This window comes from Eschscholzia californica, unplaced genomic scaffold (genome assembly GCF_041429995.1).
Source record: "Eschscholzia californica isolate CP2 unplaced genomic scaffold, dmEscCali1.0.p SCAF_6, whole genome shotgun sequence".
Taxonomy (NCBI): Eukaryota; Viridiplantae; Streptophyta; class Magnoliopsida; order Ranunculales; family Papaveraceae; genus Eschscholzia; species Eschscholzia californica.
Genome location: NW_028238483.1, coordinates 13,336,350 through 13,359,574, shown reverse-complemented (window position 1 = coordinate 13,359,574; position 23,225 = coordinate 13,336,350). Strand labels below are relative to the sequence as shown.

At 35.3% G+C, this 23,225-nt stretch overlaps 2 protein-coding genes across 5 annotated transcripts; one reads left to right on the top strand and one right to left on the bottom strand.

Moving 5' to 3' along the window:
- Positions 1 to 6,570: 6,570 nt before the first annotated feature.
- LOC147531821 (DUF1997 family protein, putative (DUF1997)) lies at positions 6,571 to 11,254 on the top strand. 3 transcript variants are annotated; one of them, XM_086647982.1, is made up of 9 exons: positions 6,642 to 6,831; positions 6,934 to 7,209; positions 7,358 to 7,466; positions 9,424 to 9,469; positions 9,910 to 9,995; positions 10,202 to 10,260; positions 10,432 to 10,555; positions 10,711 to 10,747; positions 11,013 to 11,254. In XM_086647982.1, exons 1-8 carry the CDS (start codon positions 6,743 to 6,745, stop codon positions 10,726 to 10,728), a joined length of 807 nt encoding a protein of 268 aa, XP_086504108.1. In that variant the 5' UTR covers positions 6,642 to 6,742; the 3' UTR covers positions 10,729 to 10,747; positions 11,013 to 11,254. The 3 variants fall into 3 exon arrangements, with proteins under 3 accessions (XP_086504109.1, XP_086504108.1, XP_086504110.1); XM_086647983.1 differs by lacking the exon at positions 10,711 to 10,747 and having other exon boundaries at positions 6,571 to 6,831; XM_086647984.1 differs by lacking the exon at positions 10,711 to 10,747 and having other exon boundaries at positions 10,432 to 10,575.
- Positions 11,255 to 11,289: 35 nt separating this feature from the next.
- On the bottom strand, positions 11,290 to 14,054 carry LOC147531820 (uncharacterized). Of its 2 annotated transcripts, none has more exons than XM_086647985.1 (4): positions 13,656 to 14,054; positions 12,832 to 12,955; positions 12,288 to 12,502; positions 11,290 to 11,890 (listed from the first exon to the last, which is right to left on the bottom strand). In XM_086647985.1, exons 2-4 carry the CDS (start codon positions 12,919 to 12,921, stop codon positions 11,605 to 11,607), a joined length of 591 nt encoding a protein of 196 aa, XP_086504111.1. In that variant the 5' UTR covers positions 12,922 to 12,955; positions 13,656 to 14,054; the 3' UTR covers positions 11,290 to 11,604. The 2 variants fall into 2 exon arrangements, with proteins under 2 accessions (XP_086504111.1, XP_086504112.1); XM_086647986.1 differs by having other exon boundaries at positions 13,535 to 13,801.
- Between the last annotated feature and the right edge of the window lie 9,171 nt (positions 14,055 to 23,225).

Below are 23,225 nucleotides of genomic sequence, written 5' to 3'. Positions count from 1 at the left end.
TATGGATTTTCTCGATCTTCAACACCTTTTCTTCAAGAACATCTTGGATCCACTGATATCTCACATTTATATGCTTGGACTTTGAATGGAAACTAGAATTCTTACTGAGGTGGATGACACTTTGACTGTCGCAATGAATAACATAATTATTCTGTTTCATACCAAGTTCTTCTAACAGCCTCTTCATCCATAACATCTCTTTGCAACATTCTGTAATGGCAATATATTCTGCCTCTGTAGTAGATAAAGCTACACACTTTTGTAATTTAGATTGCCATGACACTGCTCCCCCTGAAAATGTAAATAAGTAGCCTGATGTGGACCTTTTAGAGTCTACATCTCCTGCCATGTCTGCATCTGTGTAACCGACTAATACTGGCTTATCATTACCAAAACATATACGAGCTTTAGACGTGCCTCTAAGATACTTCAGAATCCACTTCACTGCTAACCAATGCTCTTTGCCTGGATTGGCAAGAAATCTGCTTACTACTCCAACTGCAAATGCAATGTCCGGTCTTGTACACACCATTGCATACATCAAACTTCCTACAGCTGAAGCATAAGGAATTTTCTCCATTTCTTCTTTCTCACTTCTAGTTGATGGACACTGATCACGAGTCAACTTGAAGTGACTGGCTAATGGACAACTCACTGGTTTTGTTTTGTCCATATTGAACCTTTCTAGAACCTTCTCAATGTATCTTTCTTGTGATAGCCAAAGTTTTCCAGCTTTCCTATCACGAGAGATATGCATGCCAAGAATTTGTTTTGCTGGACCCAAGTCTTTCATATCGAAATACTTGTTTAGTTCCTTCTTTAACCTGCTAATTTTATTAGCATCCTGACCAACAATCAACATATCATCAACATAAAGTAGAAGTATAATCAAATCTCCATCAGGAAATTTATGAACGAAAACACAATGATCTGAAGCCGTCCTGTGATACCCTTGATCCTTCATGAATGATTCAAACTTTTTGTACCACTGTCTTGGTGCTTGTTTCAACCCATATAAACTCTTCTCTAACTTACAAACCAAGTGTTCCTTACCTTTAACTTCAAACCCAGTTGGTTGTTCCATATACACATCTTCCTCCAAGTCACCATGAAGGAAAGCGGTCTTGACATCTAGTTGTTCAATTTCTAGGTTCATACTTGCAGCCAATCCCAATACTAACCGTATAGAGGACATCTTCACCACCGGAGAGAAAATCTCATCAAAATCAATACCCTTCTTCTGCCCAAAGCCTTTCACCACTAGGCGTGCCTTGTACCGTGGTTGTGAATTTCTTTCTTCGGTCTTGATTTTGAAAACCCACTTATTTTTAAGAATTTTCTTATTCTTTGGTTTTTCAACCAACTTAAAAGTGTTGTTCTTATGCAATGATTCAATCTCATCTTGCATAGCTTTCAACCACTCCTTCTTGTGTTCATCATCTATGGCTTCTTCATAACACTGTGGTTCTCCACTATCTGTAACCATCACATACTCGTGTGGAGGATATTTGGTAGATGGTGCTCTATCTCTAGTCGATCTTCTCAATTCAGCTGGTGGTTCATGTTGAACTTCCATTTCCTGTTCAACATCATCACCATAGGAACATCTTCATGAGCTTCATCTTCATGATTTTGTTCTTCACCTGCATTATCATGCATAACCTTAGAAGAGATATGTGGATCTAGATGAATGAGATCATTACTATGATTCTCATGCTTCTCAACTTTTCCGAAGTCCTCAATAGTTTGATTTTCAAGAAAGACCACATCTCTACTTCTAATAATCTTCTTATCGACTGGATCCCATAACCGGTATCCGAATTTCTCATCTGCATACCCTAAAAAGATGCATTGCTTGGCTTTATCATCAAGCTTTGCTCTTTGATCTTTAGGTATATGCACAAAAGCCCTGCAACCAAACACCCTTAGGTGTCCATAACTGACTTCTTTCCCAGCCCACACTCTCTCAGCTACATCTCCATCTAATGGTGCTGAAGGTGATAAATTAATCAGATAACATGCAGTACGCATTGCTTCACCCCAGAAGCTTTTAGGCAACTTAGCTTCTGAGAGCATACATCTGATCCTCTCCACAATAGTGCGATTCATGCGTTCTGCTACACCATTTTGTTGTGGAGTTTTGGGAACTGTCTGTTCATGTCGAATACCATGGGTTTTGCAATACTCTTCAAACGACCCGATGTATTCTCCTCCATTGTCAGTTCGAATGCACTTCAATGATTTTCCTGTCTCCCGTTCTACCATGTTGTGGAAATTCTTGAAAACTGCAAGTACTTGATCTTTGGTCTTTATGGCATATGCCCAAACTTTCCTGGAAGCATCATCTATAAAAGTAACAAAATACAAAGCACCACCAAGTGTTTTGACCTTTAAAGGTCCACAAATGTCAGAATAAACGAGCTCCAAAACACTGGATTTTCTTTCAGATGCATTCCTTTGAAAGGATACTCTATGTTGCTTTCCTACTAAACAATGAGAGCAAGTGTTTAAATTTATACCTTTTACGTTCGGTAAGTCTTGTCGTTTAGCAAGGATTTGAAGTCCTTTCTCGCTCATGTGCCCGAGTCTTCTATGCCAAAGATCAGTGGAAGAATCTTTTTCAACTGCATTCAATTCTCCTTTACACAGTTTTACTTGAGTCCTGTATAAAGTACAACACTTCTTCCCTCTTGCTATCACCATTGACCCTTTTGTGAGCTTCCACTTTCCATCACCAAAGTGACTGTGGTACCCTTCATCATCTAATACTCCGGTAGAGATTAGGTTATATCGAAGATCTGGTATATGCCTCACATTCTTAAGAATCAATGTACTCCCTGTGCTCGTCTCGATTTTCACTTCTCCAATTCCTACGATTTTTGAGAAACCTAAGTTTCCCATCCTGACTTTGCCAAGGTCACCAGTTCTGTAAGAGTTAAAGAAATCCTTACATGGAATAGCATGATATGAAGCACCTGAGTCAACCAACCATGTTGTTTCTGGTTCTGACTCAGTCATACTTAAGAAAGTGTCTCCACAACCTGAGAGTAAGATAATGTCATCACTTGAGGCAACTGCCGCAACATTATCTTGTTTTTCATCATCCTTTTTATTTTCCTTCTTTGTTTTCTTGCAATCACTCTTGTAATGACCCATTTTTCCACAACCAAAACATCTAACTTCTTTCTTTGGTTTTGATCTCCCCCTTGACTTATCACGGTTATGAGGTTTTCTACTTTTACCTCTCCCCTGTCTTTCTGTAACAAGTGCCTCTGAATGAGACTCGTCTGACGATGATTTCCTTCTTGTTTCTTCATTCAACAAACTACCTGTTACGTGATTCATACGCATTATGCCATCAGGAGCAGAATTGCTAAGAGACACCACCAATGTCTCCCAACTATCTGGTAAAGAATTTAGAAGAAGTAAGGCCTGCAACTCATCATCCAAAACTAACTTCATTGCAGAAAGCTGGTTTACTAGACTTTTCATCTCATTCAAGTGTTGAGCAATTGAGGTTCCTTCTTTATATTGTAGTTTTCCTAGCTTTCTGAACAAGTAAGCCTTTTTGGCAGCTGTCTTCTGATCATACAATTCTTCTAATTTCCTCCATAGACTATAAGCGGAAGTCTCCGTCGATACATGATGAAAAACACTGGGTTCTACCCATTGTCGAATAAATCCAACAACCTTACGATCTAATACCTTCCAGTCTTCTTCATCTATCTTCATCGGTTTTGTACCGTGATTTTCAATGGGTGCAGCTAGGTCTTTGCAGTATAACAAATCTTCCATTTTTGCTTTCCACATCAAGTAGTTTTCTCCATCTAAACTAATCATGCGATTAGTGTTCACTTCCATATTTCTGAACAATAAATCCAACCTTAGCTCTGGTACCACTTGTTAGGAGAAATAACCTAATTAACTTGTTCAGGAATATGAATATAAACGATGCGAAAGTAAAAGTAGAGACACCAAGATTATTTAACGTGGCAAAAAACCCCTCCAAACTAGAAGGTAAAAAACCACGGGACCTAGTCCAGAAATCTTCCACTATAATTAAATAATGGTTTACACAATTCTTCAAGATGTGTAGAAACACTCTTGGACAACTCTTCACCAAACCTATGGTGGATAAACTGAACAAAGAAACAAAGAAATCAAATCTCTTACTCCTTAGGATTTGAACAAATCCTAAATTCTTAAAGGTTGAAGAAGATAACCACAAACTAAATTGCTTCACAAGATTAATAATCTTCTTTTCTTCAAACCAATATTCTGCTCTTTCAATCTCTCTTGAAAGAACCACTTCAGAAATCTCTCTTTCTCTGACTTCTCTTTGTTCTGGAAGTTGTTGTGTATAATCTCTTCCCTTTCATTCCCTTTTATAATGATAAATAGGGAGGTTTACCAATAGAAATAGGAATTCCTTTTTAGGCTTGAAAAAATAGAAACTTCTATTTTTTCCCCAAACAAGGAATAAGGGAAATCCTATTCCAATTAGGAGTCCTTTTATTATAAGGAGGGACCCCAACATGGTCGAGCCCAAACCAGAGGTACCCATGAGGGCCGAGCCTGACTCAATTCCCACCACCCCTCGGTGCCATTGATTTGAGTCTTATCATTGACCAGTTTGGCCAAGTCAAGTTTCATTTACAATCACCACTTGGTCAATAAGACTCAAACCAATGAAAACACAAAATTCTTCCTCACTCCTATGACCTAGGGATTTTTCTGATTTTTCTTCGTTGATTCCTCCGTACCACACTAGTTTATAATTTTTGTCAGAAACATCTCCAAATCACTCCATTATCTAGTATCTTCCTCCAGTATCATCTTTATGTTGTAATGCATTAGTCCTTAATGGTGAAAATCATAGAAAATGAAGCAAGTTCAAATTAATATTTTGATCCAAACAAATGATGAAGACAAAAGAATCACTCACTGAAAAGATATGTAAACATTTCATAATCTTCGTGTCAAGTGTTTTTAAATAAAAGTGGTGCATTATTTGGAAAAGAAATTCAAGAATGTAACATATCGGACGAACCAGTTCCGTAGGTACATCAACCCTTCGACACTAAGTTTCCAATGGGTAAGAGGACATATCATTGAGCTACACACTGATAGATTGTAAAACCTATCAGTGAGTTTCTCACCGATTGGTTAGTAACCATGTCGGCTTGTTATGTCATAGCTTTGACAGTAAATAGCTATTGCTTGTTTTTCTCATTTTCCCAGACTATATCCATTATCGTTTCTCATGTATCCTAAATACTCAGACTTCTTCTATAAGTACCGACGAACAAAAAACAAAATCGAAGGACTCGTTCCGATTTGGTTCATATGGAGTCGGAGTCATCGTACCAATGGAAAATCGAGAGCTACATATTACTCTTTGTTTGTCAGAGGTAGGATGAGACCGGTGTTTAAACTTCAAAGTTATATGCATCTTTCCAATTTGATTCAAATAACGTCGGTTATCGTCTTAGTCTCTTAGAGTCTGAAAATCTAAAACCTACCCTTACAAAATATTGCTCTCAGTTTTTCATCGGTAAGATGAGTATCGATGATCGAACATCTAAATCAGACAAATTTTCCTATATAGTTCAAATGACGTCGGTAATCGTTTACCGACATAAAAATATTGACTGTGTATATGAAAAATGAGTGTACGAGCAAAGAAATCAAATCCAAGTGGCGATTCTGAATAGCCTGTGAGCATACACCTAAAAGTGGTAAGTGAATATAACATTTCCCAACCCTCGACCATATGCACAAGATAGCATTCCAGGTGGATTTAGAGCATCTCCAATGCAAGACTCAAGAAAAACTCTAAAAACACCATGTGTCAAGTGTGAAAAATAGATCTCTAAATGGTTTCTTTCCTATTTGGCTATTTAGAGGTACTCTATTAAAAAACCTTCTCCAATGCAACACTAAAGATAAACTGTAAAAACCTATATTTTGGTATAAAACTAATTGATTTGCTTATGTGATACTTACAGATCCACAAGAAGACACTCTAAATTTAGAGCATCCTCTTAAGGATCTCTAAAATAAATCTTGACACATCAATTTGGAGATTCATGTTGAGTTTTTCATTGAAGTCAGGAGATGGATTTTAAAGAAAAACTCTAAAAAAAATCCAATGTGACAGAAAATGGGAGAACGCCCGACCACAGTCCCGGCCCAATTCGGACCGAAGTATGTGGCGAGGTGAGATTTAGAGAGAAAAGTACTTAGAGATTTATGTTGAGTTTTCCATTAGAGTCTGGAGATGGATTTTAAAGAAAAACGCTAAAAAAAATCTTATGCGGCAAGAAATGGGAGAATGTCAGGCCATAATCCTGGCCCAATCCCAATCGGGATACGTGGCCGGCTGAGATTTAGAGAGAAGGTAGTTAGGCATTCCATAACTGCTGAGCACATATTTAGAATTTGGGTATTGCATTGGAGATGTTTTTTTTTTGTTGAACTAGCTTTTCATTAATTAATACAAGGAACATTCTTTCACTTCTTGCTCATGTTCTTTTTCTTTGCCCATCTCACTAATTTGTCTGCGTTGAGTTCTCTAATTGAATTTAATCCCCTCCAATTCTTTTCACTTTCTCCAATTTTACTGATATGGATAATAGCCCAATTCTTATCTCACTTTCCACTACGGTATCAACCTGGAAACAAAAACCCATCTCTCTCTCTCTCTGGGGAGGACAAAGGAGTTTTAGTTTGTAGCAGAAAAATGATTGATTGCTGCTCTGGCTATGGCAGAGTAGGAATAGAGCAAGCAAGTTATTCCCTGCAGTTTGCTCCTCATCCCACTCTTACAAGGTTCTTTCCATATTTCCATTACCAAAAAAAAACTATCAGTTAAATTATTTCATTTGATTTCATGAATAGGTTGAATCAATTTCGTTTTAATTTCTGAATTAGGAGGAAGAAGAGTACAGTAATTCGAGTATCAAAATCCGAGTCATTTTCATCATCCAAAATTGCAGTTTTATCTGCTTCCAGGAAAAAAAGAGTGAAATTGCCCATTTATGAAAAACAAGAAGAAGAAGAAGAAGAAGAAGAAGAAGATGAAGATGGGTATGGTAGGAAAAAAAGAAACTCAATCACTGAATTTCTTAATCATCCTTCTGGAATGGAGTCCTTACTAAACACCAAAGCTTTAATTTCCTTTCATTCCTTAGATTCTAACACCTACAGGTAGAGGTACCTTCTCCTCCTCCTTTTGAAATTTTGATTTCTAAGTTGAAACCCTAGTTCAATTTAGTAAATGACTTGATGGGTAATGCTGGAAAGGTCAGCCCAAGGCTTGCTCTATGGTTTTTTACTGAACAAGATGGGTATGCAGATGTAATTTGCCTGGAATCCAACTTTTGAAATTTGAAGTAAACCCTGTAGTGGACTTACGAATAACCCCAACGACTGAAGATTGCGTAATTGAGATGTTATCTTGCAAGGTGAGTTTGTCGTCTCTTTTTCCTCGATTATTAGAATGATGATACAATACTATGTAGATCTCTTTTTAGCATAATGCTAAGAGTGATGTTGTTTATTACCCACACAAATGTGGCAACATCTCGAGGATCAATTGCGAGTTTAAGGTCGTTTTTGTTTTCTCTCATTGTTTGAATCTGACTCGACTGAACTTGAATCGTCCAAATCAAATGGACCCAAACTCAATCTGGATGAGCCATTCAGTCAAGTCAGACATCATGCGATCACGAGTTAGACATAAACAAATATTCTGAAATTTGAGTCTGAGTTAGTTTTCATATCTAACTTAGAGACTTTACTAAGGTGTTGCTTGAATCTGAAATCTGAATTAGTTTTATGGCGTAATTTTAGTTGTTTTGCATGCTTTTATCTTAAGATCTGAAACAAGTATTAGTATCCAATGCATGTATTTTTCAGCTAATAAAACAAGTCTGAATTTGATAAAGAAGAGTTGATTTAAGGTCTCCATTTGTTAGAGAAGTAAACACATGCAAATACTCAAACTATACGTGTAAATTACACATCGATTGGTTCAGGTTTCAGATTCAGACTTGGAAAAAAACAAACAACACCTAAGTCTTAGTGTGTTGTTTCAAGATGCTGGTACATCATGAGAGACTTTAATATGGTACAAAAACTCGGTGTTATGAATATCATTTTCCGTATCATATGGTTTGGTATGTGATGTCTATCTTTTGGAGTCCGTTTTGGGTATAGAAATTGTTTCTTCCTAGTTCTTATAAGAATTTGTTCAGGATATTAGAAGCATCAAGCATGTGTAGTTGCAGTTACTCGAAATTGTTTCTTCCTAGTTACTTGATGTATAGCAAGTTTTGGTATGTGACCATCGTTTACTAAGTGCTATCGCTTACGAGTGCAACAACGTTTCTTTTTCATCTTTTAGAAGTAACTTAGGAAATGAGCAATTGTCCGTTTTATCCTTTTGTAAAGTATTTAAATTTTGTTAGTATTTGGTGATAATACACTTTTTGTTAATAAAATAGATACTTCGTGCTTATATCAAACTCAAACTTTGAAGTTATAGATTGATGAGATAAATGTCATATAGTGTGGATAAGACCAAACAGCAAAGAAATATTACATAATTTACCATTGTATTTGCAAAACAAAAAAATATTTTCAATTTTCACTCATATCGATTAGGATCTTCTGGTGGTCATTCTTCACGGAAAGATTTCACCCTAAAATAATCTAATTTTTAGCAGTGACAGTTGTTCTTTTTATTTCCCAACATAAGTCTCCGACTTTTAAGACGGTTTAGACCTAAGATGTTAAATTTTAAAAATATATTCGTCAAAACTACATCATTTTGCAGGACTTCCATCCATCTTAATTACTCGAATTCAATTCCAAAAGAAACAACCACAGAGAAACCCTTCAAGCCCAGCGACAACCTCACTTCTTCAACACTTTGGTTCTACACATACTTCAAAGTGTATAATTACTTCAACTACTTTGCCCCCAATCAATCCAAAAAACCTCACATATGAACTTGTGCAAAACAATCATCCAAGTATGGTTATTGTCCAAAGATAATGTGCCATGGGCACCATGCAAATATTCAACGGCAGCCTCCTTGGGACATCGTAACAAATCTTCGGGGCACCCAAGACTTTTGGGTGGAAATGTTTTGGATGCCCCCACCACCTCTTCTTCTTTCACGCCAGCAAGAGTCGCCGATGGACTGCCATCGCCACCATATCTATGAATTGCAAAAACCAGACACCTACTTACTGACTTACTGTGACGTTTAACTGATTTCAAGTGGTGATTATTGTGGCAAGAAAAAATGTATTTGTGCAAAGGAGTTCTTCCAAAGATGAAAAAATGGCTCGTATGAACAGGTTTTTGTCAAATAGGTTTCTTCTCTAATAATCTTCCTTTCTGGTTTTGCTGCAGTTTGAGGGTTCACAGATCATGGAACGCCAAAATGACCATTTCTCAGGTAGACATACCTAGAAACTTATAATTTCCTATAGGAAATGTTTTATAGGTGCTAGATGGATGAATACCACTTGTGACGGTAATTTATAGATTGTTTCAATAGAATTACAACATCTCATTACATGTTATAGACTAACCTAAGACTGAATCATTACAAGAAATCTATTATGAAGTCCAGAAATCTGAAGTCTACAAATGTGAAGTCTGATAGACTTTAGTGTGCAAACTAAAAATTAAGTGTGGGAACTTTATAGAGGAAATCAGGAGGTAATCAGTCTGAAATAGCTTATTTTGGATTTTTTGATCTTACAAACTGTGATGTGTAATGGCACAGAAATACTCAATTATCATGTTTCCGGCCAATCAGTAGCTTGAGCACAGAGTTTAGGCTCTGGCAGATTTCTAATACAACATATTATTTTCAAAATTTTCTTGTTGCAGCATTCTTGAAAAATCACATAACGTGGGATGCAAATGCTTCTGAGCCATATTTGGATGTCGACGTGAAATTGGACATCTCTCTGGAGGTAATGATTGCTCCTTATTAAAGTCAAGTGCACTATGTCATGTTCGACGATCACATCATGTCCACTAACACCAATGTTAGGATAAGCAGTATATGGTGGAGGGTAGTTATCTATTTTGTTTTGGGACGACAACGGTGTTAAATCTTAAACATCATTGTGAAATATCGGGATCTAATCAAGAAAATATCATCCCCGGATAATTGCAGATTTACACGCAACCATTCATATTGCTACCAGTTTCAGCCGTCGAAAAGCCTGGAAATATGTGAGTAGCTGAATGTTCAATCATCTTTACGCAATTTCTGTGATTGATAACTTATGGCAATTACAAAGTCCTCCGTTTTTTATAGTCTCTAAACTATACATAAAAATTTGCACTGTCCTGTAATTTTGGATTCCTATAATCAAGTTATTTAGAATGTGTGTTCACATACAGGGTTATGCAAGCACTGGTGGATAGGCTTGTTCCTGCGCTCCTCCAGCAGTTAATCGAAGATTATGACAAGTGGGTTAAAGAACAATGTGAGATTACTCCGTTAATCCCCCAGACGTCCAAGCAGGTAAGCTGATTAACATAAAAGTATGTACCATTCATTTTTTCTGTTAAACCAATGTTTTCATGGTTCTACAAATGCATATTTTTCATAAAGAAGTTCCGTCCTTCAACTTTTTTGCGTCTCTCTCTACATTAGAGCAAGGTTTTGATCTCTTGCAGAATCAGACATTGTTTTGACACTTCTATCCATGCTGAGGTCAAACCAACCTGATCAATTTTGTTCTTTTCTGGGCATCATCATCATTCATTCATTTTATATGACTACAAACAACTGATACTTGATAGTGACGATTTTAATTGTTAAAGGTGACATAAAGTATCACATGAAATACGTAGATTTTCGTAAGAACTTCTAATGTGGAAGAACTCACTGTATTTTTTCTTTTATGAAATTGCTTTCTGAAGACAGTTGTAAGAAACATAAATTCTTACACACTTATCCTTTTGTTTCTTGAATGCAGGCATTGTAAAGAGAGGTAAAAGAAGCAACCGTTTTGGAATATCGTTATGATATGTCATTGACTACTTGCTGCAAGCATTCGGATCCTTCGGCCAGGAGCATCTGTTATTTTATAACCAACTCTTTCTTTCAGATTTAATTCGAAAAAAAGATTGAACAATCCAAATCTCTGGGTTGGGGGGACTTTGTATTGGTTGTTTAAAATATAATAAGAGTACATGGGGAAGGAATCCCCCTTCTCTCTCCCTCTCTCACACACACAACAAAGAAGAGCAGTGTAAATGGATCCCAATTCTTGATTGATATAAGATGTCAGAAGAAAGTAATAAACACAAGTTGAAAAGAGACAACATAAATAGAATCCACCAACTAACCATATTTACAGTATCGATTGAAGAAGACGTAAATCCAAATGGGAAGCTCTTTAGCACACATGGAATAGAAAGATGAAACAGAAAAAAAAAACTCACAAGATTGATCCCTTTTTTTTATGCAGAGGAGACGTAAAAACTAATTCAAACTAGGGTTATGCTAATAAAAGTAACATTAAACATCGAGTCTTCTTTCTTCTCCAAGCAATTTCTCTAGGTGCACTATACCTTGGGCCTAGCATTTGATTCAATTTCGGTAGCAAGAACCTGTCCATATTGACCCTTTGGGTCATCTTCGAGGTAATCTTCTCTAGCATTAAGTGTTAACATTTGGCAGATCAACCAGAAGAGAGACGCATCTAGGCAGAGAAAAGCAGCTCCTCCAAATAGCCCGGTCTTGGCCGTGGGGCATGTATAGTCAAGACTGTGATGGACATTGTTGATCTTGTGAAGGCTTTCAGATATGGTCGCCCAAAGCATCAGCAAAGCCCCAAGTACGGACACAACCCTGATTTCACATGTACATCACCGCAGCATAAGAATATATGAACATAAATCTAGTCTAGAACATCAAAAAGAGCATCATTGTAGCTCGAATTTTTTAGACTGGTTTCTTATCGACAAAGAGATATAGGTCGCATAATCACAAGAAAGTCCTATCATCATAGACAAGACAAGTATAACGACTAGGATAAGTTTCAAAAAAATAAAAGTATGGGAGATAATTAATAATTTTGTGTAAAACTAATAAGCATATGTGTCGATCGATATGGTCAATAACAGAAGCCAACATTCGTTGACTGCAGAAACCTTGTTGCTAAATATATCTTTGTTTAGGGTTTTAGTAGCCCTAGATTCAGATTTCTACGAGAAAAACAATTCAAAAGAGCAAAGTGTTGACTTACACAGCGACACCAATGAAGACAACCAAGGAAGTGCTTTGGAACAAAGCATCTTTTGGGACCTGTTCGCCTTTGTAAGAGTAAAATATAGAAAAGAAACCAAAAGCTGTAGAGACGACAAGAGCGACAGTAGATAAACTCCCCAAAATCACAGTTGGGTCGGAGGGGAATTTGCAAATTACTACATCTTTCCCTTGAATTGGAGTTCCAGCTGCAGGCTGATGGAAAACAAGACCAAAGAAAACCAAATTAGAAGGTGAAGAAGGAGGTAACATTATCAATTTGACCTAACCCAATCAATCAGTACAGAAATAAACTACCATCAAAAGTTTCAATAACAATGGAAAACCATGAATATACGAATAATTCTTAGCGAATCACACTCTTGTGGTTAAGTATCAAATCCCATGGCACTTCATGCACTAGTCATGGTGAATAAAACGAAGATAGGCTTCCAAATGAAAAAGATTCCAAACAATGGCCATGACTTTTCAAGAGGCAAATCCTTCTTCGCGAAATAACTACAAGGTGCATAATTTGGTTATACCTTCTTATTTTCAGCAATCACTCCCAATAGGAAAGAAAGTACACCAAAAAATGCTATGGTGAGAGCAATTGATTTGGTAGTAAAAGCCATCTCTCTATCTCAACAATGAAACTAGAAGAATCACCTGAAATCATGGAATAAGAATTAAAATCAGAAAGTGGACTACAAGGAAGACCCTTTTAGCTAGAGAACAATCAAAATCTGCAAAAATTTTGTCTAGGTGACCCGCGTAAGCCCTAATTCAGACTCCGAATGCTTCGAGTTCCAACAATAAGTAAAGAATATGTCGAAAAACAAAAACACAACAACAAGTCAAGGACTTAATTGAGGGATAGAAATCATCCAATTTTTTTTTTTTTGATTTCAGAAATCATCCATTATTATTAGTAGGAATCAACATATAAATAAGAAAACTATTAAATCTCCGAATCTTTACTTCATGAAGAACAGATAAAGGTCAAAGAAACTACTTCAAAAAGTATCCATAAAAAGCTCAAATTAGGTATTTGGAGAAAAGTTCAGAAACTGCAAAATCAAATCAACTAATCTGTAAATAAAACAAAGTCAATTGAAGTAAATAATATGTTCTTATCAAAATAACAGTGATCTAGGGTTTGGGGAAAAGTTATCAAAGAAGAATCTATGGGTCTAAATTAAACGTAGAAACAATGCAAATAAGATAAAAGGGTTTTCATATGCATACCCAAAATCAGAACTTTTTATTGCTTATTGGGGTTTACAGTATGAAACGGTAAACAATGGCTAGAATCTAGATGACATGGAAACTAGGGCTAAACCAATCAAAGAAAGAAGAGAGAAAGAACCTTGAATGGAGAGAGGATTTGTCTGAAGAAAATTGAAGGGATGGATACAAATATATATGGAGGAGAAGAAGGAGAGATAATAATATATGGTTAGAGAGAGAGTTGACCGATGGTGAAAGAGAGTGAAATTGAGTTGGAATCGGTTTATGTAAATTCTAGTTTTACATTCCTTTTTAACAAAATTCTCCTTATTCTATTTTGTGTATCTTCCCACCATTCCGTCCACATTCTTTCCAGTATTCCTACTGGATTGGGAGATCGGTTAAAAATTTAAAATCACCTCCTTTTTTTTGTTTTTTTTTTGTTGAAAGACCTCTTTTTTTTTTTTTTGTTGAGAGAAAAAAAAATCACCTTCTTAAACATCACATTTTCATCTTATTTTATAAATAAAATATTCTTGGTATTAAATTGAATTTGTCTTATAAAAATATAAAACAAAGATTATTTATATGTGTGTTAATTGTATTTTATAAATGGGTTAATTCCATGTTGGCCCCCATAGGTGTCAGGCAGTTCAATTTAGCTCCGGAAGACTAAATTTTTACGAAATTATGTTCCGGGGTCAAAATAAAATTATTTCTCACAAAAAAGTTAGAGGCATAAAAGCCACATCACCTCTTTCTTTCTCTTCCACTTCATCTTATCTATCCTCCATCACACCACCTCCGGTCCACCTCACCTTTTTTCTCCGGAAAATGATCGTCGGCCGGAATTTTTATTTTGGTCGGCGACCATTCGCCAGAGAAAAAAGGTGAGGAGGAGAGCATGGCCGACCCTGAGAATTTGGTGGCCCGAAGCGATTTTTTGAAATGTGAGCCTCGTAAAAGCTTGTGCAAAATTTGTCAAATTGTTTGCCAAAATAAAAATTCACAAGAATTATAAGATTATCTCGTAAATAATGGTATTTTACAAGAATCGACTTCTGCTTCTAAAATTTGTTAGTTGGAGATTATTTTGTAATCAAAAGAGACAAAGAAAGGACCAATCAATCGTAATTTTCTCATGTTTTCACGCATAGGTACTTGACGAAATCCATGCAACTGGAGGTGTATCTCTAACCACACAAAATATTGAGTTGAGCTATTTTTTTTTGTTGAGGGATTGAGTTTAGCTCTTGATACTTCTAACTTTGAGGATGGAAGACAAAGCCCCTAATAATAACGGTAACACACAATAATTATAATAAGGGATATTTAGTGTTTGGGTCAAGGATAAGTACCGGCTTTAGCGTTTAAGTCATAAGTTTGTCCGTTATAGTCTTTGGGTCACGGATTAACAGTTGACCGCGTTGACCGCCGACGGTCACTAACTACCGTTTCAATTCAACCGAAATTACTGTTTCACCCTAACTCGTATATATATAATTACGAAATAACCTAACCTATTCCGTTAGTTTAACGAATTGAATCGACGACCCAGATTCGATCTGAATGGACGGTCAGATTCAAAACAAAAAAATGTGGGTTTGTTAAATCTATTTCCCGCGACAGAATTGAGGATTTTCTGAAATTCCTAGGATTTGTGCGATTTGGGAATTTAGGGGTTTAGGGTTCTTGCGATTTGCTCAATTCCGACTGGTTAAGGGTTCGTGCGAGCTTCTTTGTTTACTTCGAAGTCATATTTCTAGGGTTTACAAGGCAGTAAGGTAAGTGTTCATCAATTTTTTCTTATTTGACCTAATTTCTATTTAGATTGCTGAATAACTGTTCCACGATTTCGAACTTGTATATCTTTTCATTTATTCCATTTCCATATGAATGATTAACAAGTTATCCGTTACTAAGTTAGAGTTAGGCTAATCATTACTTCAACCATTGTTTTCGATTGATAAATTTTTTACTTTTTGAACTTTCTTTCTCTGGATGTAGGTTTAGGGTTTATTCCATTTTCAGATATTTACGTCCATGTTTGTAATTTTGAACCCTTTCACTGTTTTTCCATGTTTGTAATTTTGAAATTCTTTCACTGTTTTCAGACATTTAAAACCTTTTGTATTGTTTATTATATGTGGTTGTTGTTGTGGTTGTAAGTTTCAATGCTTTTGTATTGTTATATCATGAATAGCTTTGCAGGAAAATGGTGGGGTCTACCTCTAAAGAAACGGTAAACAATAAGGGTTTGGGTAAACAAACCAAAACAAAGGGCAAGAGCATTAACTATGTGTCTGAGGAAGAGTTAGATTGGCTTCCTATCATAGATTTTGCTAAAAGGTGTGAAGATCAAGTTGTAGAAGAGGTTCATAAACAAATGTGTTAGATAGTGGTGTTGAAGATGATGAAGATGATGGTATTGAACCTGATGAGGAATACCATTCTGGAAGAAGCAGTGATGGTGAAGAATCTGTCCCCACAGATGCAGATGATGAAGATGAGAATGTAGGAGGAGATTCTGATAGAGAAAATTTATTTAATGCAGACTTTGTCAGTAGATCACAAGATGTGTATGATGAGGGAACATATGGGTTAGGGGACACAGACACAGATGAGTTATTCATTGGTATGGAATGGCAGAGTGTGACCCACTGAAAAAATTTTATAAGAGCTTACTCCATCTCAAAGAAGTTTGTGACAGCTCAAGTAAGGAATCACTCAACTCAACAAGAGTACAAGTGTAAAGATAAAGACTGTGAGTAGGGGCATTGGGAGAGGAAGAGGAACTTGTGAAGTTGGACTCAGTAGGGGCAATGGGAGAGGAAATGGGAAGGAAATGCCATTGATTCAGTTGAACCATCTCAAACCTTCACCCAGTCAACTCAAAAGTCTCAGATCACACTACAATCACAGATATCACAAGGTAATCAACACAAAAGGCAAAAGTTGGCTCCTGTGCGCAGAAGTGGAAGAATTGGTTTCAGAAGTAATCCTGCTCTGAATGGGAAGACATTTGTCATTGACTCTGACTAAATTGGTATTTACTCCAAAACTTGCCTAAGTATTTTGTGTAGTTAATGTTTATTTTGAATGGTTTCTTGTTGTTACTATTTTGAATGGGATGTTATGTTAGTATGGTCACAATGGTTTCTTTGATGTTAGTATTTTGAATGAATATTGATGTTAGTATTTTGAATGGATATTGATGTTAGTACTTTTAATAGATATTGATGTTAGAACTTTGATTGGATCTTATGTTAGTACTACGAATGGGTTATTAAACAACAATTTCATTGATATACTAGTAGTTCATAACATATTCATTTGTTTTGATTTTTCAATACATCTTCAAGCCACATAAATCCTGAGCATGATGGTTTAGTGCATGAAAAAAACCTCTTTCCATAGCTATGAGCTCTGCCACTAGTTCCTAGTCTCATTTCTGCATTACACGAATTTCTAACACATCTAGTAAGCAAAATAGGACAATTACTTCCATGATGTTCAAATGAGTTACAATAGCAGCACTTGGGCATCTTTGACTTGTTCATAAATTCCTCACATAATTCATCCATATGTAGACTTGGTGTGTGCATGCCTTTCCCTCTCAACAAGGATTGTTGCTTGGTGGTTGCTTCATGTGTGACAATTGCATCTGCCAACCACTCAAAAATTCCACACTTTTCATATCTCACAAACTTTTTCCCTTCATTTTCATGTGAATGTGATATCCCTATATGCATCATACCCTTGCATCCTTGTTTAGGACATGGCATCCATCCCATGTGCAGTCTCTTGCTTTATGATCATCATCACCACAATAGTAGCATTTTGAGAATGAAGATGTCCCACTTCCATTTGCAAGAGCTTCATTTAACCATTGAAATCCATCACATGAAGGAAATTGACATTTTAGATATTTTTTTCCCTTAACAAGTGTTCCTTCAAATTGCAATAACATTCTAATACCAGGGCCTCCTCTCTTGGAGCATTTAGAGTACGCCCAACAACAGGAAATTGCAGAATGTGAAGCTTGATCACACAATTGACATATCTGAAAATTAAGTATAAATTAGGCATTGGTACATCTGTTTGTGCATAATGTTAGTATTTAGGTAAAAAAAGCGAGAAAAAAAACTTAACAATTGGTTCTTTGATTCCATATTGGTTATTTCCCTCTTAACTCCAATTGATGTTGATGTTGATGTTAGTAGACTCCTAAATTGAAGAAAGAAAACACAATTTACTTGTTGAAAGTAAATGATGAGATTGAGGTATGAAAGTGGGAAGAAGAGTATTTAAAAGATTTTGAGAAAAAACGGCATGATTTGTGAGTAATCTGGATCGTTCATTTGGACGATCCATATCTATTTCAAAAAACGGTCACATGACGTCAGCAGACGACCGTTAACTCGTCATCGCCACACCGTTAGCGTTTTTGAATTGAAACGGTAGTTAGTGACTGTCGACGGTCAACGCGGTCAACTGTTAGTCCGTGACCCAAAGGCTATAACGGACAAACTTGTGACTTAAACGCTAAAGCCGGTACTTATCCTTGACCCAAACGCTAAATATTCCTTATAATAATGTACGCAAATAAAATAGTTACAAGATTTTTAAATTTATCATGTACTTTTTGACATCCTAAACGATGATTTTATATGTATATATGTATATATGCATATATGTAGATGTATATATTTATATGTATATGTATATGTATATGTATATGTATATGTATATGTATATGTATATATGTGTATGTACATATGTATGTATATATGTGTATGTACATATGTATGTATATATGTGTATGTATGTATATATATGTATATATGTATATATGTGTATGTGAGCATGCACACGTTACACGTATGTACATGCATATGACTTTAATTTATTCTTATATATTTATTGACACTTTATAATTTATTACATACAATATGATACATATATATTGTGTATAAATGAGTATGAAATTTAATCATGATTAGTCATATAATTTAACCTTAAAAAACATTTAGAGCATCAAGGGAATATAAGATTTTTATTGTATATAATTAATTATATACATTTAAATATTATGTAGGGATATGACGAAATAACAGTCCAACAATTTTAATCAATAGAAAGTGCCGCACATGAATGGTTGGGATTGAAAAGGAGAGATAGAGAGAATAGAACGGATGGACGAGATAGTTACCGTTGCGGGGTCCACTGTTAGGTTATATTTATAAGTGGTTGCTTTTATTACTTTTCCTTTGTTACTCAATTAACGGGCCTCTGAATTGGGATAAAACTCCAGTAAGACAACAAAATTTTTAAAGGCGTCTTCCCGAAATTGTGGCCCATGTATTTGGTGGCCAAAGCAAGGCTTTACTCGCTTTGGGTCAGGGCCGACTCTGGAGGAGAGATAAGGTAAAGTGGATGAGAAAGAAAGAGGTGATGTGGCTTTTATGCATTTAACTTTTTTTTGAAAATAATTTCATTTTGGCCTTCGAAGATAATTTTGTAAAAAATTTGGCCATTGGGGGCCAAATCGAACTACCGGACAGTTATGGAACCAAAACGTTGAGTTGGTCACAAATTGGGTACAGAAATAACCATTTATAAATAAAATAATTTTAGGTGTTTAATTGTATTTGTTTTATAAAGATACAAAATAAAGATTATTTATAAAAAAAATTTATAAATAAAATAATTTTAGGTGTGTTTAACTGTATTTGTATTAAATAATATATGGTTAGAGAGTTGATTGATGGGGGAAGGGGATTTAAGTGACATTGAGTTGAAATCTGTTTAAGTAAATTTCAGGTGTAGATTCATTTTTGACCAAATTCTTCTTCCTTTTTCTACATCCTTCCTTAATTTCGTCTACATTCTTTCCTACAAGATTGGTTGGGAATCTATTAAAAGTTTAAACTCAACTCCTTAATGTTCACCTTTTCATTGTATTTTACAAATAGAACAATTTTAGGTGTTTAATTGTATTTCTTTTATAAATGTATAAAACAAAGATTATTTATAAACACAATTTTATTTGTTTAATTGTATTTTATAAATAAAAAAAATTAGGGTTAATTGTATTTGTATCAAATAATATTCGTAAAAACATTTTTAATTATACATTTGGTAAAATTATTTATAAACATATAAAACAAAGATTATTTATAAAATAATTTTATAAAATAATTTTATAAATAAAACATTTTTAGGTGTTTAATTGTATTTATATCAAATAATATTCAAAATAAGTAAAAACATTTATAATTATAATTCTGGTAAAATTATTTAATAAAAATTATAAAATCGATTTGCGGTCTTTTATGCCTAACACTCTTAATCGATTTCTTCATTGATCAGTCATAGGAATAAAAAAAAATCTAAAAATCGGGCGTAAAGCAAATGACAATCAAAACCTCGACTTCATCTATTAAGGTTTCCAAATAGGTCGCGGCTTTGGGGAATAACAGAAAATCTCGGGCGAATAAAGTTTTAGTCGATTAATATCTAACTTGGGCACATATTTTGTTTTTAGTCCACAAATTGATTTAGTCAGACATTGATCCGTAATCTTCATCTTCTTTCTCCGATCACATCTATGATGTTGGATTTCTCTTAGTTTTTTTTTTTTTCTCTTAGTTTTTTTTCTCTAGTTCTCTCTTAGTTTTTTTCTCTCTCTAATTCTTTTAGGGATACCTATGCTACTTTCTCTAAACCATGATCATATCTTTGATGTCGTATTTCTTCGGCTAACTTAGATGTGAAGTTTTCATTAAAAAGATTTAGGAATTTTTTTTCTCTCTCTAGAAAGCTGGACCAAGAAGAAAGTTAGGGATAAAGGATGATGAGATTTATAATGAAGTTTTCATTAATAATGAATTTAATCAAAAATCCGAGTCGGCGAGGAAAGATCTCATCAGGAATCTACGAACTTGGAAACATAATTTATCGACAATCGTGAACAAAGGAACTTTTGAGTATCAAAATCACAGGATAATCCTATAGAGGAATCCTAATATCTTTAGACTAAGAAATAATAATTTCAATGTAACACGGTGGATCTCAACCACCTCATCATCACCGCCTCTCTACAGTCGGTTAAATCAACCTATAAAAAGTTATCAACCTACCTCAAAACATCTACAAACTTTATGGTTCACTCATATTCAATATTTTAACTTCAAGGGCAATCTGACTGTCTTTAGCGCCAGAGAAGTTTTTGAGCTCCTTGCAAGTTTTGTTCCTAAATTGAGTGAAGCAAAAGTGAGATTCGACGTAGCAGTCTCATCACTCAAAGCGGGATTCAACATCTTGGTCTCATCATTTTTTCTGATACAAGACGGACATATTTTGACATCAGCAATGTCAAATCTTGTATGGAATCCCATAAATCCTAAATCTTTACAAAAAAGTTGAATCTTATAAAATAAGACCTTAAATGGTTAATCATCCATAATATCATCGGACTGCACCAATCTAGATCCAAATCCAATGGATTGGTGATGGTGATTATCAAAGATGAATTGATGGTGGAAGTATAAATCTGGAGCAGCATAAATGATGATGTCTAAAAGTGACTTTAGTTTGTCATTTAGGATATGAAGACTGAACGAATTAAACAATGAGTTTTTTCGTAATTTTAGGGACAACCTGCAAAAAAATTCAGAAAAAACCTCTAAAGCTCAAGTTAGTAGGGTGTTTTTGTAGTTAAATAATTGAATTCAAAGTCTGAGTTTAGAAGTGGAAGCTTAGATGACTGATTAGGGCGAACTGGTTGTCTTTATATAGGCTCGGTTGATCGAGTTTGATGATTGGCTGAGATGGTGCGGTTGTAAATCACTGACTTAGATGAGACCATGCTTTCAAGGTCGTAAAAAAGAAAATATTTTTTTATTTGCGTATCTTTCGTATTTGATAGATCTTTTTGTTGATTTCATAGATTGCATATAGAAAGTTGGCTTTTCAGCGTGTTTTGATTTTTCACGTTATTTAGATTTTGTTGATTGGAGCTTAATTAAGGTCAGGGCTTAGGTTGGGTAAACCTCGAGTCAGAGTCGACTTCCCGTGCCTTGAGACAAGACGTGCTTCAGAGCCAGGCTGATTTTCGCAGACCCCTCTCACTGTTCCAAAGTCTAGAGCAGAGTTATGACCATGGTTGACCTGATTGTTGTCAGAGCATGGCTTAAGGTACCTAAGAGACACGTGCCGACCTCTCAGTTCCTGGCATAGGTGACAAAACTCTTTCGGAATCTCCTTCCTAGTGACTTGGACACTGGTTGACCCGTTTGATTTTTGCATCTTTATTTGAGTCCTTGACTCGGTCAATTGATAATCATTATTTGGATCATCAATAACATGGATGTCATTTAGAGATGGCGGAAAAATTAGTCAATGATGAAGAAAATTAGAGAAAAATAATGAGAGGGAGATGAAGAAGATGAAAGCTCGGGCATAGTCTAGAGATAAAGTAAAGGCATGGAGAAGTGGTACTTCTGATATGCTTTGTTTTTACAAAATGACATGAAAAGTAATTACTCATATTACTTTAACATGGCTGACAATTACATATATATTATCATGACACATTTTAGTTATTTGAAAAACTAAGTGTTCTTTTTTACTTATTATGTAAAATATTTCGACTGAAAGACTCGTGTCTTATATTGTAGATACGTAAAAATTTCTAAAGACATTTCAAATGTCTGTAGATATATTTAGACATTGAGTCCACATGCATAATGTCGGGTGGACATTTTTATGAGATATTTCACAATGTCGGTAGATATTTTAGGATAATAAGTCTTTAAGACATTTAATATTATTACTATGATGATGATGATTATTATTACAATTATTATTATTTTCATTATTTTTAAGGTTAATATTGTATTGGATCCCAATGTGTAACCACGTAGCCAATTTGGCTTCAAATTGTGTGGGAGTTCAATTTGGCTCAGTTGTGTGTCTGGAGATTCAAGTTGACCCCAATAATTTTTGTATGGGAGATAAATCATAATTAAAAAAATACCCATCACGGGTTAGGCCCATTCCGAATACTCTCGGACTGCCCAATCCGTGGGGACGTTAAGAGTGAAAGCAGACCAAGAACAATTTGCCAGAGCGTCTATAGACCATCTTCAGAAAGAAATATATACATATTACGATCCAATTTATGGATGCAATTTTCCAGAGGACAACTTTCAAAGATGTTATCAAAAACTTGAACCAAATGGATGAAATGATCCAAAATCTGATCATGTTCTTTTTTTTTTATTAAAACCAGAATTACATTCATAAGTGAAATCGATCCACAATATTACATGGTTTGAGAATTTTAATTCCACTGGGAACTACATGAAAGTTACGTAAGTAAAGTACTACACAGAACTTTCGAACGTAAAGTGTCTCATGAAGGGAAAGGAATAACAAGACAAAACTAAATACAAAGACCCTAAAGGTCATACAATAAAAAGATCATCAAGATCGAGAATGAAAAGATCCTAAAGGTCGACAAATTTATTGTACTAAAACTTAAATTTCCGCCATCACCGGAAAACCGCCGCCATCATCGGGAAACCGCCGCCACCACTGAAAAACCTCGCCAATACAAGGAAACCATCATCATTATCAGGAAACCACCATGAACCAAACCACAAAACCACCACCATCTCATACCACAAAACAGAGCCCCACCATC

Excerpts from the sequence above, each read along its gene's own strand:
- LOC147531821 (XM_086647982.1), top strand. The coding sequence starts at position 6,743 with ATGATTGATTGCTGCTCTGGCTATGGCAGAGTAGGAATAGAGCAAGCA. Across the intron at positions 7,467-9,423 it reads TTGAGATGTTATCTTGCAAG|TTTGAGGGTTCACAGATCAT; the intron begins GTGAGTTTGTCG and ends GTTTTGCTGCAG. Across the intron at positions 9,470-9,909 it reads CCAAAATGACCATTTCTCAG|CATTCTTGAAAAATCACATA; the intron begins GTAGACATACCT and ends TTCTTGTTGCAG.
- LOC147531820 (XM_086647985.1), bottom strand. The coding sequence starts at position 12,921 with ATGGCTTTTACTACCAAATCAATTGCTCTCACCATAGCATTTTTTGGT. Across the intron at positions 12,503-12,831 it reads TGATTGCTGAAAATAAGAAG|CCTGCAGCTGGAACTCCAAT; the intron begins GTATAACCAAAT and ends GTTTTCCATCAG. Across the intron at positions 11,891-12,287 it reads GTCTTCATTGGTGTCGCTGT|GGTTGTGTCCGTACTTGGGG; the intron begins GTAAGTCAACAC and ends ATGTGAAATCAG.